This window comes from Oryctolagus cuniculus, chromosome 7 (genome assembly GCF_964237555.1).
Source record: "Oryctolagus cuniculus chromosome 7, mOryCun1.1, whole genome shotgun sequence".
Taxonomy (NCBI): domain Eukaryota; kingdom Metazoa; phylum Chordata; class Mammalia; order Lagomorpha; family Leporidae; genus Oryctolagus; species Oryctolagus cuniculus.
Genome location: NC_091438.1, coordinates 127271103 through 127285780, shown reverse-complemented (window position 1 = coordinate 127285780; position 14678 = coordinate 127271103). Strand labels below are relative to the sequence as shown.

Sequence of the window (14678 nt, the reverse complement as noted above, 5' to 3'; positions counted from 1 at the left end):
TGCAACACCAGCATCCCTTATGGGAATTAGTTCAAGACATAGTTGCTGGAAAAGAGAGGTTAAGAATTCAAATTTGTTTCCCATAAAATAGTTAGAAATACTATTACTTCTGGGTTTTGGTGAGATAGGCTGGAAAGGGCAAAATGTTCCTTGTGCAGAATGATTTTTCAGTTAATGTTCTGAGCTTAACCCCTGTTGGGTCCATAGAAAGGTACCACCTGCATAACCAGCAGTATTACTCTGTGTAGACTTGCACATTTTTACTTTTGTTTTGCATTTTTAAAAAAATTCTTTGACTTGTTTATTTCTGTTTGGAAACAGCATTTTAACAGTATATGTACTCTAAAAAAAAAAAAAAAAGCATTGTGAAAAAAAAAGACATAGTTGCTCCACTTCTGATCCAGCTCCCTACTAATGCATCTGGGAAAGCAGTGAAGCCCAGATGCTTGGGCCCCTGCACCCATATGGGAGATTTGGAAGAAGCTCCTGACTTCTGGCTTCAGCCTGGCCTGGCTGTTGTGGCCATTTGGGATGTGAACAGCAGATGGAAGATTAATATTTCTTTCTCTGTGTAACTTTCAAATAAGTAAATCTTTTTTAAAAAGTAACTTCTTTTTTTAAAAAAAGATTTATTTATTTATTGAAAAAAAGTTATACAGAGAGAAAGAAATATTAATTAAATTAAAATAGATTGAGTTAAATAAAGAAATGTTACACACAGAGAGAGAAGGAGAGGCAATTGATTGCAATGGCCAGAGCTGCGCCAATCTGAAGCCAGGAGCGAGGAGCTTCTTCCAGGTCTCCTACATGGGTGCAGGAGCCCAAGGCCTTGGGCCATCTTCCACTGCTTTCCCAGGCCATAGCAGAGAGCTGGATTGGAAGTAGAGCAGCTAGATCTTGAACCAGCGCCCATATGGGATATTGGCACTACAGGCAGCAGCTTTACCCGATATGCCACAGTGCTGGCCCCTAACCTCTTTTGACCTATATTGAGTTCTAGGGTCCAAGTTTTGAAACCCAGCCCAGCGCTAGCTGTTATAGGCATTTGGGGAGTGAACCAGTAGATGGAAGATTTCTCTCCATCTGTCTCTGTCTCTGCCTTTCAAATAAAATGAGGGAAAGAAGATGTTTACACTATTGCAAGGCACAGAGCTGGTTAAGGGGTATGTCTTTTGAAAAACAGGGAAGGATGGGACCAGTAACGTGGCATGGCAGGTAAGACTGCTTCTCGCAATGCTGGCATTCCATATGAGCTCCGGTTCGAGTCCTGGCTGCTCCACTTAGGATCCAGCTCCCTGCTAATGGGAAAAGCAGTGGAGGATGGCCCAAATGTTTGGGTCCCTGCCACCCACTTGGGATACCCAGGTGAGGCTTCTGGCTCCTGGCTTCAGCCTAGTCTTCCTGCAGGAGGAAGATGCGCCAGCAGTACAGGCATAGAGCTAGAGCACACAGCATGACCTGACTCAATCCTGCACTCTCCCGGGTGGCCAGTGGGCCTCAGCTTAAGTCTGGCAGTGAGAAGGAAGTTCCACCTGGATGGAAGGCAAAGGGGCTGGGCACCCAGGATCATGCGTGGGGTGGACCCCATCATGCCCTGTCCCACCTCAACCCTGTCTCCCTGGGAAGGAGCAGAAGGGTTGTGGCCAGCTGAGAAGTAAACCAGTGGATGGAAGTTCTCTCTCTCCCTCTCTCTGACTTTCAAAATAAATAAATTTAAAAGAAAAAAAAATGGGGAAGGATGACTGTGAAAGGGGTAGTGTGTACTCAAGCAGATCAGTTTTAGAAAACAATACACTATGTGGCTGGCACTGTGGTGTAGTGGGTAAAGCTGCCGCCTGCAATGCTGGCATCCCATATGAGCACAGGTTTGAGTACTGGCTGCTCCACTTCTGATCCAGCTCCCTACTAATGCACCTGGGAAAAGCAGTGGAAGGTGGCCCAAGAGTTTGGGCCCCTGCACCCATGTGGAAAACCATGAAGAAGCTCCTGGCTCCTGGCTTCGGTCTGACCCAACCCTGGCTGTTGCAGCCATTTGGGGAGTGAACCAACAGATGGAAGACCTTTTTCTCTCTCTTTTTCTGTTAACTCTACCTTTAAAATAAATAAAGAGAAAAAACAGCACACCTTCATTTTGAATGACTGTTGCTGTGAAAACTCTCGGAGGCCTAGGGCTGTGTGTTGTATATAATCCCTGTGGCATGAACTAAGAGCAGAAACCCCAGAGTTGGGGAGGGAGGAGGCTGGGTTACAGCAATGACTCAGCAGTTCATCAGTTGGTAAGGTCACTGACTGTTGTACTTCAGACTGTTAAGAAGTCAGAGCAAATTATAAATAGCTGTAACCTTGCTGTGTCTGCCCTATCTGTAAAATGGATCAGGAACACCTCCCTCACAGGCGTGCTGTGACATTTGTATTTGGATGATGATACAAAAATTCACAGAGCTGCATAAATGTATGAATTGTATTTTTCCATTTTTTAAAAAGATTTTATTTATTAATTTGAAAGGCAGAGTTACAGAGAGGCAGGTCTTCCATCCACTGATTCACTCCCCAAATGGCTGCAACAGCCAGAGCTGGGCCAATCTGAAGCCAGGAGCCAGGAGTTTTCTTCCAGGATACCCACACGGGTACAGGGGCCCAAGGACTTGGGCGATCTTCTACTGCTTTCCCAGGCCATAGCAGAGAGCTGGATCAGAAGTGGAGCAGTCAGGACTCAAACCAGCACCCATATGGGATGCCAGCAGTGCAGGCGCCGGCTCCCTGTATGTGCTCTGTACTATAATTTAAAAAAAAAAAAAAAAAAACTTACAAGAAATAAAAAAGGGCTGGTGCCACGGCTTACTAGGCTAATCCTCTGCTTACGGCGCTAGCACCCCAGGTTCTAGTCCTGGTCGGGGCACCGGATTCTTTCCTGGTTGCTCCTCTACCAGTCCAGCTCTCTGCTGTGGCCCGGAAGTGCAGTGGAGGATGGCCCAAGTACTTGGGTCCTGCATCCGTGTGGGAGACCAGGAGAAGCACCTGGCTCCTGGCTTCGGATCAGCGTGGTGCCCGGCCGCAGCGGGCCAGCTGCAGTGGCCATTGTGGGGTGAACCAACGGAAAAGGAAGACCTTTCTCTCTGTCTCTCTCTCTCTCACTGTCCACTCTGCCTGTCAAAAAAAAAAAAAAAAAAAAAAAAAAAAAAAAAAAAAGAAGAAGAAAAGAAAAGAAAAGAAAAGAAATAAAAAACAATGTTTTGGGGCCAGTATTGTAGTTCAGTGGGCTCAGCTGCCAACTGTGACCCAGGCATCCCATGTGGGAGCAGGCTGAAGTCTGGCTGCTCCACTTGCAATCCAGTCCCTGCTAATACACCTGAGAAAGCAGAGGAACATGGCCCATGGAACATGCTTGGGCCCCTACCACCCTGGGATGGAGGTCCAGGCTCCTGGCTTCCGCCTCACCCAGCTCAAGCTGTTGCAGCCATATGGAGAGTGAACCAGGAGATGCAAGATACCTGACTCTCCTTCTCTCTGTAACTCTGCTTTCCAAATAAATAAATCTTTCAAAAAAAAAAAAATCCTTTTCTAGGGTTGTTGAGAAGACTCAATGAAATCACATTTGCGAACTCTTTGCCATCATGCCTGGCAACAAATGTGCGGCCAGGGTCCACAGTTCATAGACTTGGAACTTTCAGGGGCCAGAGTCTGGAGACCCGTGGTGATTTCTATTCTTTTTGTTCTATCTGCTCTTTGGGCTCAGTTGCCGGGTCAACTTGGGTGAACTCTGAGAACTCCTGAGGGAAAAGAAGGAAGGCACAGAGGCTTAGCACCTGTGGCTTTCCTCCCTCCCCACCTAGAGAAGTACAGGAACCCACCGGTCTAGAGGGCAGGTGCACAGTGGTGTGGGTGGGCAAGGGGCGTGGCCAGGCCCTGCCGGCGGCTCCTCCTTCCCTCAGCCAGCGAATGGATCACTGAATGAGTTGTGGCCAATCCCACCTCCTACGAACAGGGGAGGGGATAAAGCAGCCTGCGAGTAAAGCCTTCCAACTCCCTCCCAGCTCCTTCCGGTGGAGGCAGGGCTGGGGCGGGACGGGATGCACCCAGCGCGTGATCGTGGGTGCCCGGCCCCTTGCTCCAAATGCGTTCCCGCGTCAGAGCTGTAGTAAGGGTGAGGACTGAAAGCTTGGTGGGCGCCTGGCTCCCAGTATTGCTCTGTGAGTTCCCGTGGGCATCTTCCTGTTTGCTCACCTCCACGGTTTTTCCAAGCGCTCTGGTTTTCCTATGGAGGCACACGGATGCATCCCAGATAGTGGCACGAATTGATGAGGGGGACGAGAGTGGAGAATTTGCCTCTTGGGCGCCTGCGTTGGGTCTAGGAAAGATGGGGCTTTCTGATGCCGCAGAGCTCTGTTAGGCCGGGATCCCAACCTTCTCTGGATGGGGCTGCTATGAGTTACTGCTTCCTTCAGACTGCCCGTCCTCAGGGCTGCAGGACCCCCTAGAACGGCCTTGACGGTTCTGACCAGGCCTGTTACTGGGGCAATCTCAGCATGATCCTGTCTGGTGCGCTGGACTTTTTTTTTCCCTGATCACAGTGAAGTGCTTTGTTGTTCTCCAGATGTGATTCTTTACTGATTTCCCCAGAAGTGAAAGAAGAAGGTGATGGAAGCAGTGACTTTCTCAAATACCTCTCCAGCTGGCTAAGCCTCAGCTCTCCATTAACAGCCTCTGTGTGCTGTTCTGTGTCCATATGATTGTAAGTACATGTATGTATTTTTATGCATGAGGTCAGAGAGAGAGAGAGAAAGAAAGAGATCTTCTATCCACTCCCAAATGGCTGCAGCAGCTCATGCGGGGTCAGGCTGAAGCCAGGAGTCTGTAGCTCCATTACTGTCTCCCATGTGGGTAGCAGGGGCCGTCTTTTGCTTTCCAGGTCTAATGTATGAAGAAACAGAGACATGAACCATCTTGTCAAGGAAAAGAAAAGAACTGCCTTGCTTGCTCATTCTCCATGTAATTCTGAGTTACTCCTCATCACATTTGAGTATTCTCTGTGTGTCACACTTTCATTATCAACTAAAAAATATTTCAATTTCAGGCAGCCCATCAATCCTCAGGAAAGTTACTTCTGTGATCAAATGTCCTATAAATTTCAAGAACCATGATAATGATTATTCCAGTTCATCCCATGCATAGCTGTGCTTTCATTCTACAAAGCCATCCTCAAGGTCTCCCTTGGAGAAGAATCTCTTCCAAGGATCAAGAACCTGCCCTGCTCTAAATCCCCACCTCTAACCTCCCCATGTGGGAAATCAATGTTAATTCCTCCAAACTGGAGCTATGAAACAGCAACCACATACAGGGAGGGAAGGAAAAAAAGACCAAAACTCATAAAAAGGAATTAACATATGCACATGAGGTGATATATATATATATATAATATGTACAAAACAGATATCCAAGGTTTTTAGAATGCAATCTCTTGAAATATTAGGACCACAATGATACATTTTTGGGGCATTTTGCTCCAAGCCCAAATACACAGACTGGAAGCTCACTATGATGACACTCTCTATTGGCAAATATTTGGTTTTCTCCCTTCCTTATCTGTGGTCCAAGGACTACACTGACTGTCTCAAAGGCAGAGGTGGGTTTGTCTAATACACAGGATTCAGCTGCCTTCCAGCCTGCACTCTGTTCACTGGGCTGTGCCAGCAACAGAAGCTGCAGGCCACAGAGAAGAGGAACCATGTGGCTGATGGCCCTGGCCTTAGCAGGCTCCAGGTCCTTTGTGATGGCTGATGATCTAGTCCTAATCACAAAGGGGGGAAAGGGGTCTATAAAATGTATTTCATTTTGTGTTTTTGTCTTAAAGGGGAATGGAGAATGAAACAAGCAATCTTAAAGCTGATACTTGGCCAGCGCCACGGCTCAATAGGCTAATCCTCCGCCTGCGGCACCGGCACACCAGGTTCTAGTCCCGGTTGCTCCTCTTCCAGTCCAGCTCTCTGCTATGGCCCGGGAGTGCAGTGGAGGATGGCCCAAGTCCTTGGGCCCTGCACCTGCATGGGAGACCAGGAGAAGCACCTGGCTCTTGGCTTTGGATCAGCGCGGTGCGCCGGCCACAACAGCCATTGAGGGGTGAACCAACGGAAAGGAAGACCTTTCTCTCTGTCTCTCTCTCTCTCACTGTCCACTCTGCCCCTGTCCAAAAAAAAAAACAAAAAAAAAAAAAAAAAAAAAAAAAAAAAAACTGATACTCTCCATGGGCAATGGATAGAAAGCAGAGGAAATGGATTTAAATGTGTGCTCCAGTGGGATGCTGGCAATAAAAGCAATGGCTTAACCTACTGCGCCACAACACTGGCTCCAGTAAGGGGTTCTTTTTTTTTTTTTTTTTTTAAGATTTATTTATTTATTTGAAAGGCAGAGTTACAGAGAGGCAGAGGTAGAGAGAGGGAGAGAGAGAGGTCTTCTATCTGATGGTTCACTCCCCAGATGGCTGCAATGGCCAGAGCTGTGCCAATCTGAAGCCAGGAGCCAGGAGCTTCCTCCAGGTCTCCCACGTGCATGCAGGAGCCCAGTGACTGGGGCCATCTTCTACTGCTTTCCCAGCCATAACAGAGCTGGATGGAAAGTGGAACATCCAGGACTTAAACTGGTGCCCATATGGGATGCTGGCACTGCAGGCGGCAGCTTTACTGCTATGCCACAGTGCCAGCCCCTAGTAAGAGGTTCTGACAGACCTCAACCTCAAAGAGTACCAAATTTATGGAAGAAATACATATAAACAGAAAAATATAGTGTTATGCACAAAATATAGTACACAAAAAAATGTATGATGTACATCAGCTAAGAAGCAGCTGTTAGCCTGGGAGGTCTGTGATTTGGGAAGGGAGAGTGTGTAGAGAACCTGCAGTCATTACCTGGTGCTGGTGCTGCAAGTCTGGAAAATGGGGCCAGGCCGGGCTTTGGAATCTGGACTTTCTCCTGAGGGGAGGGGAGAACTGCCAAGGAACTTGAGCACAGGAGTCACGTGGTTGCATTTGATGAATGGATCATGGGGAGACGGGCCACTCTGGAAGCAGAGAGATCATGATTTGGGTAAGGGATTTGGTGAGGAGAGCTAGGGCAGTGACAGTGCAGGTACATCTGGATGGACTTGACACAGACTTAGTAAGGATATATTTTAAGTGATTTTCACATACATCCAAAAGTACAGGAATAATAAATTTTTTTTAGGAATAATGATTACATTCGTAGGTCTTACATTGTGTTTTACATCAAACAGTGCCTTTTTCTATATAAGTAAAAACAATATTTTTGACCAAGGCAAACCAGCCCAAATCTGTGCTAACTTTACCTATTTAAGGTGGTTTTCCAGGCTGACTCTTCAAGTACAGAAGACACTTCCTTCCCCCACTGCCTACCAGATCATCAGATAATACTCAGAAATGTTCAGGGAACTGCAGATACTTTCTTTAGATAGCTTTTTTGAAGCCCTCATGGATTATGTTGTGAACTTGTTGTCTGGTTTGCTTTAATACTTGTTATCTAAACCCTGGGTCCCTGGTGACACTGTGCATATACGGAAAGGAGAGCATGAATCAGGCACCGTGCAGAGTCCTTTATATAGTACTGCTGGAACACAGTGGAGCTGAGATTCAAACCCAGGTCTGTAACCCCAGAGCCTGAAATGTTTGCTCTGGGTTCTGCCCACTGCTTTTTGTTTGTTTGTTTGTTTGTTTTTTGATTGAGAGAGAGATAAACAGAGAACTCCCAGCCCCTGGTTCATGTTCATTCCTATGCCCATAATGGGCGGGAGTAGGAGTCAAGAACTCAATTCAAGTGAGTGTGGTAAAGACCCAAACATTTGAACCATTATCAGCTGCCTTCCAGAGTATCTAATCTATTTATTTATTTTTAGATTTACTTATTTATTTGAAAGTCAAAATTACAGAGAGGAGGTAAACACACACACACACACACACACACATACACACAAATATAAAGAGATCTGTCTCTGGTTCACTCCCCTGATGGCCAAAATGGCTAGGACTGGGCCAGGAGCCAGGAGCTTCATTTGGGTCTCCCACATGGGTGCAAGACCCCAAGGACTTGGGTCATCTTCTGATACTTTCCATGGCACATTAGGGAGCTGGATCAGAAGTGCAGCCAGGGCTGGCATTGTGGCATAGTGGGTAAAGCCGCAACCTGCAGTGCTGGCATCTCATATGGACGCCAGTAAAGACCCGGCTACTCTACTTCTGATACAACTCTGCTATGGCCTGGGAAAGCAGTGGAAGATGGTCCAAGTGCTTGGACCCCTGCACCTGGGAGACCTGGAAGAAGCTCCTGGCTCCTGGCTTTGGATTGGCCCAGCTCCAGCTGTTGTGGCCTTAGGGGAGTGAACAACTGGATGGAAGACTTTTCTCTCTCTCTGCCTCTCTGTAACTCTACCTTCCAAATAAATAAATAAATCTTTTTTAAGATTTATTTTTATTTATTTGAAAGTCAGAGTTACACAGAGAGAGAAGAGGCAGGGAGAGTCTTCTATCCATTGGTTCACTCCCCAGATGACTGCAACAGAGCCTGGAGCTTCTTCCGAGTCTCCGACATGGGTGCAGGGGCCCAAGGATTTGGGCCACCTTCTACTGCTTTCCCAGGCCATAGCAGAGAGCTGATTGGAAGAGGAGCAGCCGGAACTACAACCGGCGGCCATATGTGATGCTGGCACTTCAGGCCAGAGCTTTAACCCACTGCCCTACAGCACTACAGCACCAGCCCCTAAATAAATCTTTCTTTAAAAAGTTTTATTTATTTGAAAGAGTTACAGAGAGAGAGGAGAGGCGGGGGGGGGGGGGGTGTCCTCCATCTGCTGTTTCACTTCCCAATTGGCCACAACAGCTGGAGCTGCACTGACCCAAAGCCAGGAGCCCAGGGACTTGGGCCATCTTCTACTGCTTTCCCAGGCCATAGTAGAGAGCTGGATGGGAAGTGGAGCAGCCAGGACTCGAACCAGTACCCATATGCGATGCCATCACTACAGGCAGCGGCTTTACCTGCTACACCACAGCGCTGGCCCCATAAATAAATCTTAAAAAAGAAGTGGAACCACCAGGACTCAAACCAGAACTTCAGGTGGAATGCTGGTGATGCAGGCAGTGGATTAGCCTGCTGTGCCATATCAAAAGCCCGCTTTCAGGGTTTTGATTGGAAGGAAGCTGGAATCAGGAGCCAGCTGATGTGAGATGTTGGTGTCTTAACCACTAGGCCAAACACATGCCCCTGCTGCTGCTGCTGCTGCTGCTGCTGCTGCTGCTGCTGCTGGATTGGAGGAGTAGAATTTTGGACTTGTTGAGTCTCAGATACTTGCAGGATGTGAGTTGAATGTACTGAGCTAGAGTGGGAAGAATCAGGGCTTCAGGTAGTAACCAAAGACCTGAACTCAACCACGAGGTGAGAAGAGAATTGGGACAAAGTTCCTGGGGACACAGCATCTGCGGGGTGTGGAGGAAAAGCCCAGCAGCCAGGAGCACTCATAAATTCATAAACGCTGCTGCCCCAGTCTGTGGGTCTCTGGGTTCCGTGCGTGTAGGCGGCACCTTGGAGCCCTCCTCTGAGAAGGGAAGGCGGAACCTCAGGAGAAGGAACCTGGACACTGAGTTGGGAGTGATAGAACCTGAGACCTGATCCTGCGCTCTTCTCTGCCGCACTCCTGGCTTCTCACTTTACACCTCGAGATAATGCGAGGGTTTCTGGTGCTGCCTGAGATGCAGCAGGTGCTTCCTGGCAAACCCAGGCCTGGTGTCTGTTCACTGAAGAGCAGCCTGCAAAGCTGTTGCCTTGGGCAGAGCAGGAAGTCAGGAGCTGGCTGAGGATGACTTTATCCCAGGGAGAAACATACATCTTCTACTGGTGCTCCTCCACTCCTCCTTTGGGAATTCTTGTTCTTTGAGGGTCTTTGTTAGGGCTTCCTACCTCTTTGTCCTGCAAACTGCACCCCTTTCAGGTTGTCAGTTGTACCTGCAGAAGAAAGGAAAAGCAATATTCAAGTTTCTTCCTCTGCCCCCACCCCAGGCCTGGCTTTTGTTGGAACTGTTTCCCAGGCATAATTTCAGAGCTCTCCCTTGCATGCTGGGAACTCAGTGAAATGCCAACATGTTATTGTGTGACCATCAAGCAGAGCTACAGAGAGAGAGGGAGAGACAGAGAGGTCTTCCGTCCACTGGTTCACTCCCCAGATGGCCACAATGACTTGGTGCCTGGAGACTTCCAGGTCTCCCATGTGGGTGCAGGGGCTCAAACACTTGGGCCACCCTCTGCTGCTTTCCTAGGTGCATTAGTAGGGAGCTAGATTAGAAGTAGGGCATCTGAGATTCATACTGTTGTCCATATGGGATGCTGGCATCACAAGCCATGGCTTTACCTGCTACAACACTGCCACTCTGTTTGTCATGATTGTAGTTGGTTGTCATTCACTGTCCTGAGATCTTATTTAGGTAAGTCTCTGTGCCTCAGGGGAGCCACACCACCTTCAGCTTTAGATCTGCCTGCATTTTAAGATGCTGGAACTCTACACAAGCCTTTGGCCTGGAAGGAAGGGCCTCTAGGAAGGTAGCCTGGTTAGTGTTTATCCAGGAGATACTTGGTTTAGATGGGTTTGGGTCCCTTGTGTGTCTCTACTGTGTCTCCTACAGGCACATCCACACAGTCACGTGTTTGTTGCCCACATTTGTCCTCTCTGTCCTACCCACTTCCAGACCCATGTTTTGTAGCGATGTTGGCCAGCACATGGCTGAGGCTCAGACAATAGCACTAACCCCTACACCATTCTCTTCCCATCTGTTTCAGGGGACAGTGATGGCTTCCTGTGTCATTCTGCACACTGGGCAGAAGATGCCCCTAATTGGTCTGGGCACCTGGAAGAGTGAGCCTGGCCAGGTGAGGCTGGGGGAAGAGGAGAGGGACTTGGCCTGTGCTAGGGAACAGCAGGATAGGTAGCCACAACCTTTTTTCCCTTTTGTTTCCCTTAGCTGCTTGGGACCTTATAATTGGGATCAATCCATCTCTTGGTAGATGCTAAATGCTGAGAATATGTTATTTTTTGTTGTTGTTCTAATGGCTCCAGTGGTAAGACACCTTAGGAGCTGTAGGGGTGGGGACAGAATGAATTTTGAGGCATCAAAAGAGGCTATGGTCCTCTGGACCACAACCACCTTTCATCTTACCCCACTGCATGAATAACTTTGGTATAGTCCTGGTCCCCTCTTTGTAACCCTCGGTGGTGGGGAGGGGAGGGCAAGGGTACTTTTTGGGCCAGATTAACAGAACTGAAACTTCTCTCTCCTGGCAGGTAAAAGCAGCTGTTAAATATGCCCTTAGCATAGGCTACAGCTACAGAGTGTGCTGCTGCATACGGCAAAGAGGCTGAGATTGGTGAGGCCCAGGGAGGAGCTGTTTGTGACATCCAAGCTGTGGAACACCAAGCACCACCCTGAGGATGTGGAGCCTGCCCTCCGGAAGACACTGGCCGACCTCCAGCTGGAGTATCTGGACCTGTACCTGATGCACTGGCCTCATGCTTTTGAGTGAGCCTTGCCAGGGCCTTCAGTAGGGAGTCTGGGGCAGTGCCGGCCGTTGTGGCCAACTGGGTAGTGAACCATCGGATGGAAGACCTCTCTCACTCTCTCTCTCTGCCTCTCCTCACTCTGTGTAATATGACTTTCAAAATATAAATAAATCTTAAAAAAAAAAAAAAGATGGGCATTGAAGCCATGGAGATGATGGAATTGCCAGTGGAACTTGGTGGGACGAGCAAGCTGAGGGGAGGTGGGAGATCAGCACTGGAGCTGGTTCCTGACATGTGTGGGGCCAGGCAGCTGTGTGTAGCCACCCTGTGTGATGGCTTGTTCCTGTTTCAGGTGGAATGCCACCCATACCTGGCTCAGAACGAGCTGATTGCCCACTGCCAAGCACGTGGCCTGGAGGTGACTGCTTACAGCCCTTTGGGCTCCTCTGACCGTGCTTGGCGCGATCCTGATGAGCCTGTTCTGCTAGAGGAACCCGTGGTCCTGGCACTGGCTGAAAAGTACGGCCGATCACCAGCCCAGATCCTGCTCAGGTGTGTGGTGTTTTTGGGAGAAGCGGCTGTGGTTGAGGAGAAAAACTCTGGGGTTGGGAGGCAAGGGTTGAGGGTCCTTATTTGAGGGTTAGGATGTTCACATTCCACAGGGCCAGGTGCTCCAGGAGCTTTGCAAGGCTCTGTGGAGGACAAAGTGTTCTTAGGAATCTGACTTCTTCCTCATCTGCCCTATCGCCCACTTAGGTGGCAGGTCCAGCGGAAAGTAATCTGCATCCCCAAGAGTGTCACTCCTTCCCGCATCCTGCAGAACATCCAGGTACCTGGGAAGGGGTTCTGTGGTCCTCAGCCCCCTGGGGCACACTCTGGCCCCCGGTTTGCCTCTGTGCCACATTGCCGATCCCATTCTTGACCTTTCTGTAGGAGTTAGGTTGGGACTGAAGGCTGTGGCACAAAAGGAAATAAAAAATTCCTGGGCACCTGGTCCCAGTTATGTCGGCAAACTCTTAGGGGCAGGAGCAGCTAGTACCAGGCTATGGGTGTGGTGCTGCAGTGCTGTTGGTACCAAGTGGTATTTCCTGTGGCCAGGATGGGGCCCTGCCATCTGCTATAGTGAGCTCACGGATGAGGTTGCTCAGAAGGCTGTGGGGGAGATGCCCAGAGTCTTTGCTGGTGCAGCTTCTGCTAATGAGGTCACCTGTCTTTTTTTTTTTTTTTTCAGATGGATGGCAAGAGGGTCCCCAGAGATGCGGGGCATCCTCTGTACCCCTTTAATGACCCATACTGAGCCCTTGGCATCCTAGCTCCCCTTCAGCTCTCCAGCTATGAGGTCCTGCCACCCCCAGAAAGGGGAGTTAATAAAGCCGTGGAGCATCCACACTGGTACTCATCTGATTTGTCTGGTCAAGCCTGGGACGGAAGCCGTTTATCTCATGGGTGACTGATGAGGGCTGCCAGCGGTCACCTTCTTCTGAATCCCAAACTTCCCCAACTTTCTTGGTTCTGGGGGGACCCTCCAGGCAGCTGAATTCCATTTTCAAGTTGCATATTGGGGGAGTAGCACCACCTCGTGGCAGCTGTTAGCACTGCATGTTGCCTTAGAATTATCAGGCCTGCCAGAAATTGGTCACCTCAAGAATGAGATCAGGTCAGTGACTTGTGTGGTGTCAGGGCAGTTCTAGGCCTGGGCTTTGAGTTTCCACCCTCTTCCCTGAAGAGTGCCGATATGCAGGACTATGAAGAACTCTAAACATTTAATTTCAGAAATTGGGGATCCTAGCATGCAAAATCATGCAAGTTGGGGTCTGGGCTTTTCTCTGAAAGGCTATAATTACTGTGCCTGGATGCATGGGGCCGAAGCTGTTCACTCTGCACCTATCTTTTTTTTTTTTTTTAAAGATTTACTTTATTTATTTGAAAGAGGGTTACAGAGAGAGGGAGAGACAGAGAGAGGTCTTCCATCCACAATGGTTCACTCCAAATGGCTGTAATAGCCAAAGCTGTGTTGATCCAAAGCCAGGAGCCAGGAGCTTCTTCCGAGTCTCCCACATGGGTGCAGGAGCCCAAGGATTGGGCCATCCTCCACTGCTTTCCCAGGCCATAGCAGAGAGCTGGATCGAAAGTGGAGCAGCCAGCACACGAACCAGCACCCATATGGGATGCCAGCACTGCAGACCGGGGCTTTAACCCTCTATGCCACAGTGCCTCAGCACCTATATTACACAGAATTCAACCAGAGGCCACTGATTATGAGCATTTAGGAAGGTGTGTGAGAAATAACCCAACTGGCTGTAAGCTCCCACCACACAAAACCCCATTTCCTCATTGAACTACTGCTCTGCATTCAACAAATATTCCTTGGATACTTATGAATCAGTCACAGTGCTAGACCCTGGGATATCGCTGTTATCTAGACATAGTTCCCTACAGTCTACTTGGAGATACAGACTTTAAGTAATTGCATAATTGGTTTAATTACAGTTAGAAGAACAGAAGCCTACTTATTTAATCAGCGGAGATCTGAAGGATGAATAGGGATTCTCTGGTTAAAGGAGATAAGAGTGGGGATATCATTCCATGCAAATTGGACAGCTTGGGGGAAAACCATTGAAACCAGAAGAAGCTGTTGAAAAACCTGGAGATTCATGTGACAGAAACTAAGTCAGAGGGGAAAGGAGAAAGGATTGGGGCCATGAAATGATGCTGGTATGGTGGGGAGCTGATGATGGAGGGAAGAAGAGACAAGATTTTTTATCTTCGTTTTTTTTAAAAAAAAGATTAATTAATTAATTTGAAAGGCATAATTTCAAATGAGAGAGAGACAGGGAGATCTTCCATCTGCTGGTTTACTCCCCAACTGGCCGCAACAGCCTGTGTGGTGCCAGGCCAAAACCAGAAGCTGGAACTCTGTTCCAGTCTCCCACGTTGTTGTCAGGGCTCCAATTACTTGGGCCACCTTCCTCTGCTATCCCAGACGCATTAGCAGGGCGCTGACTCAGAAGTGGAGCACCCAGAACTCGAACTGGCACTCATATGGGATGCCAGCATTGCAAGTGGCAGCTTAACCAGCTGCATTAAAATGTTGGCCATAGATTTTTTTGTCCTTAGGGCAGTTGGAATC

General features: G+C 48.6%; 1 protein-coding gene and 1 long non-coding RNA gene across 2 annotated transcripts; both read left to right on the top strand.

Moving 5' to 3' along the window:
- The first annotated feature begins 4053 nt into the window (after positions 1–4053).
- LOC100342971 (uncharacterized) lies at positions 4054–11737 on the top strand. Its single transcript, XR_011390737.1, has 4 exons — positions 4054–4144; positions 4595–4732; positions 10831–10920; positions 11333–11737. It is a non-coding gene; the product is annotated as an uncharacterized lncRNA (long non-coding RNA).
- Position 11738: 1 nt separating this feature from the next.
- On the top strand, positions 11739–12935 carry LOC138850661 (aldo-keto reductase family 1 member A1-like). The gene is made up of 3 exons (XM_070078578.1): positions 11739–12100; positions 12305–12377; positions 12780–12935. The coding sequence occupies exons 1-3, from the start codon at positions 11739–11741 to the stop codon at positions 12843–12845; spliced, it is 501 nt and encodes a 166-aa protein (XP_069934679.1). The 3' UTR covers positions 12846–12935.
- The last annotated feature ends 1743 nt before the right edge of the window (positions 12936–14678 follow it).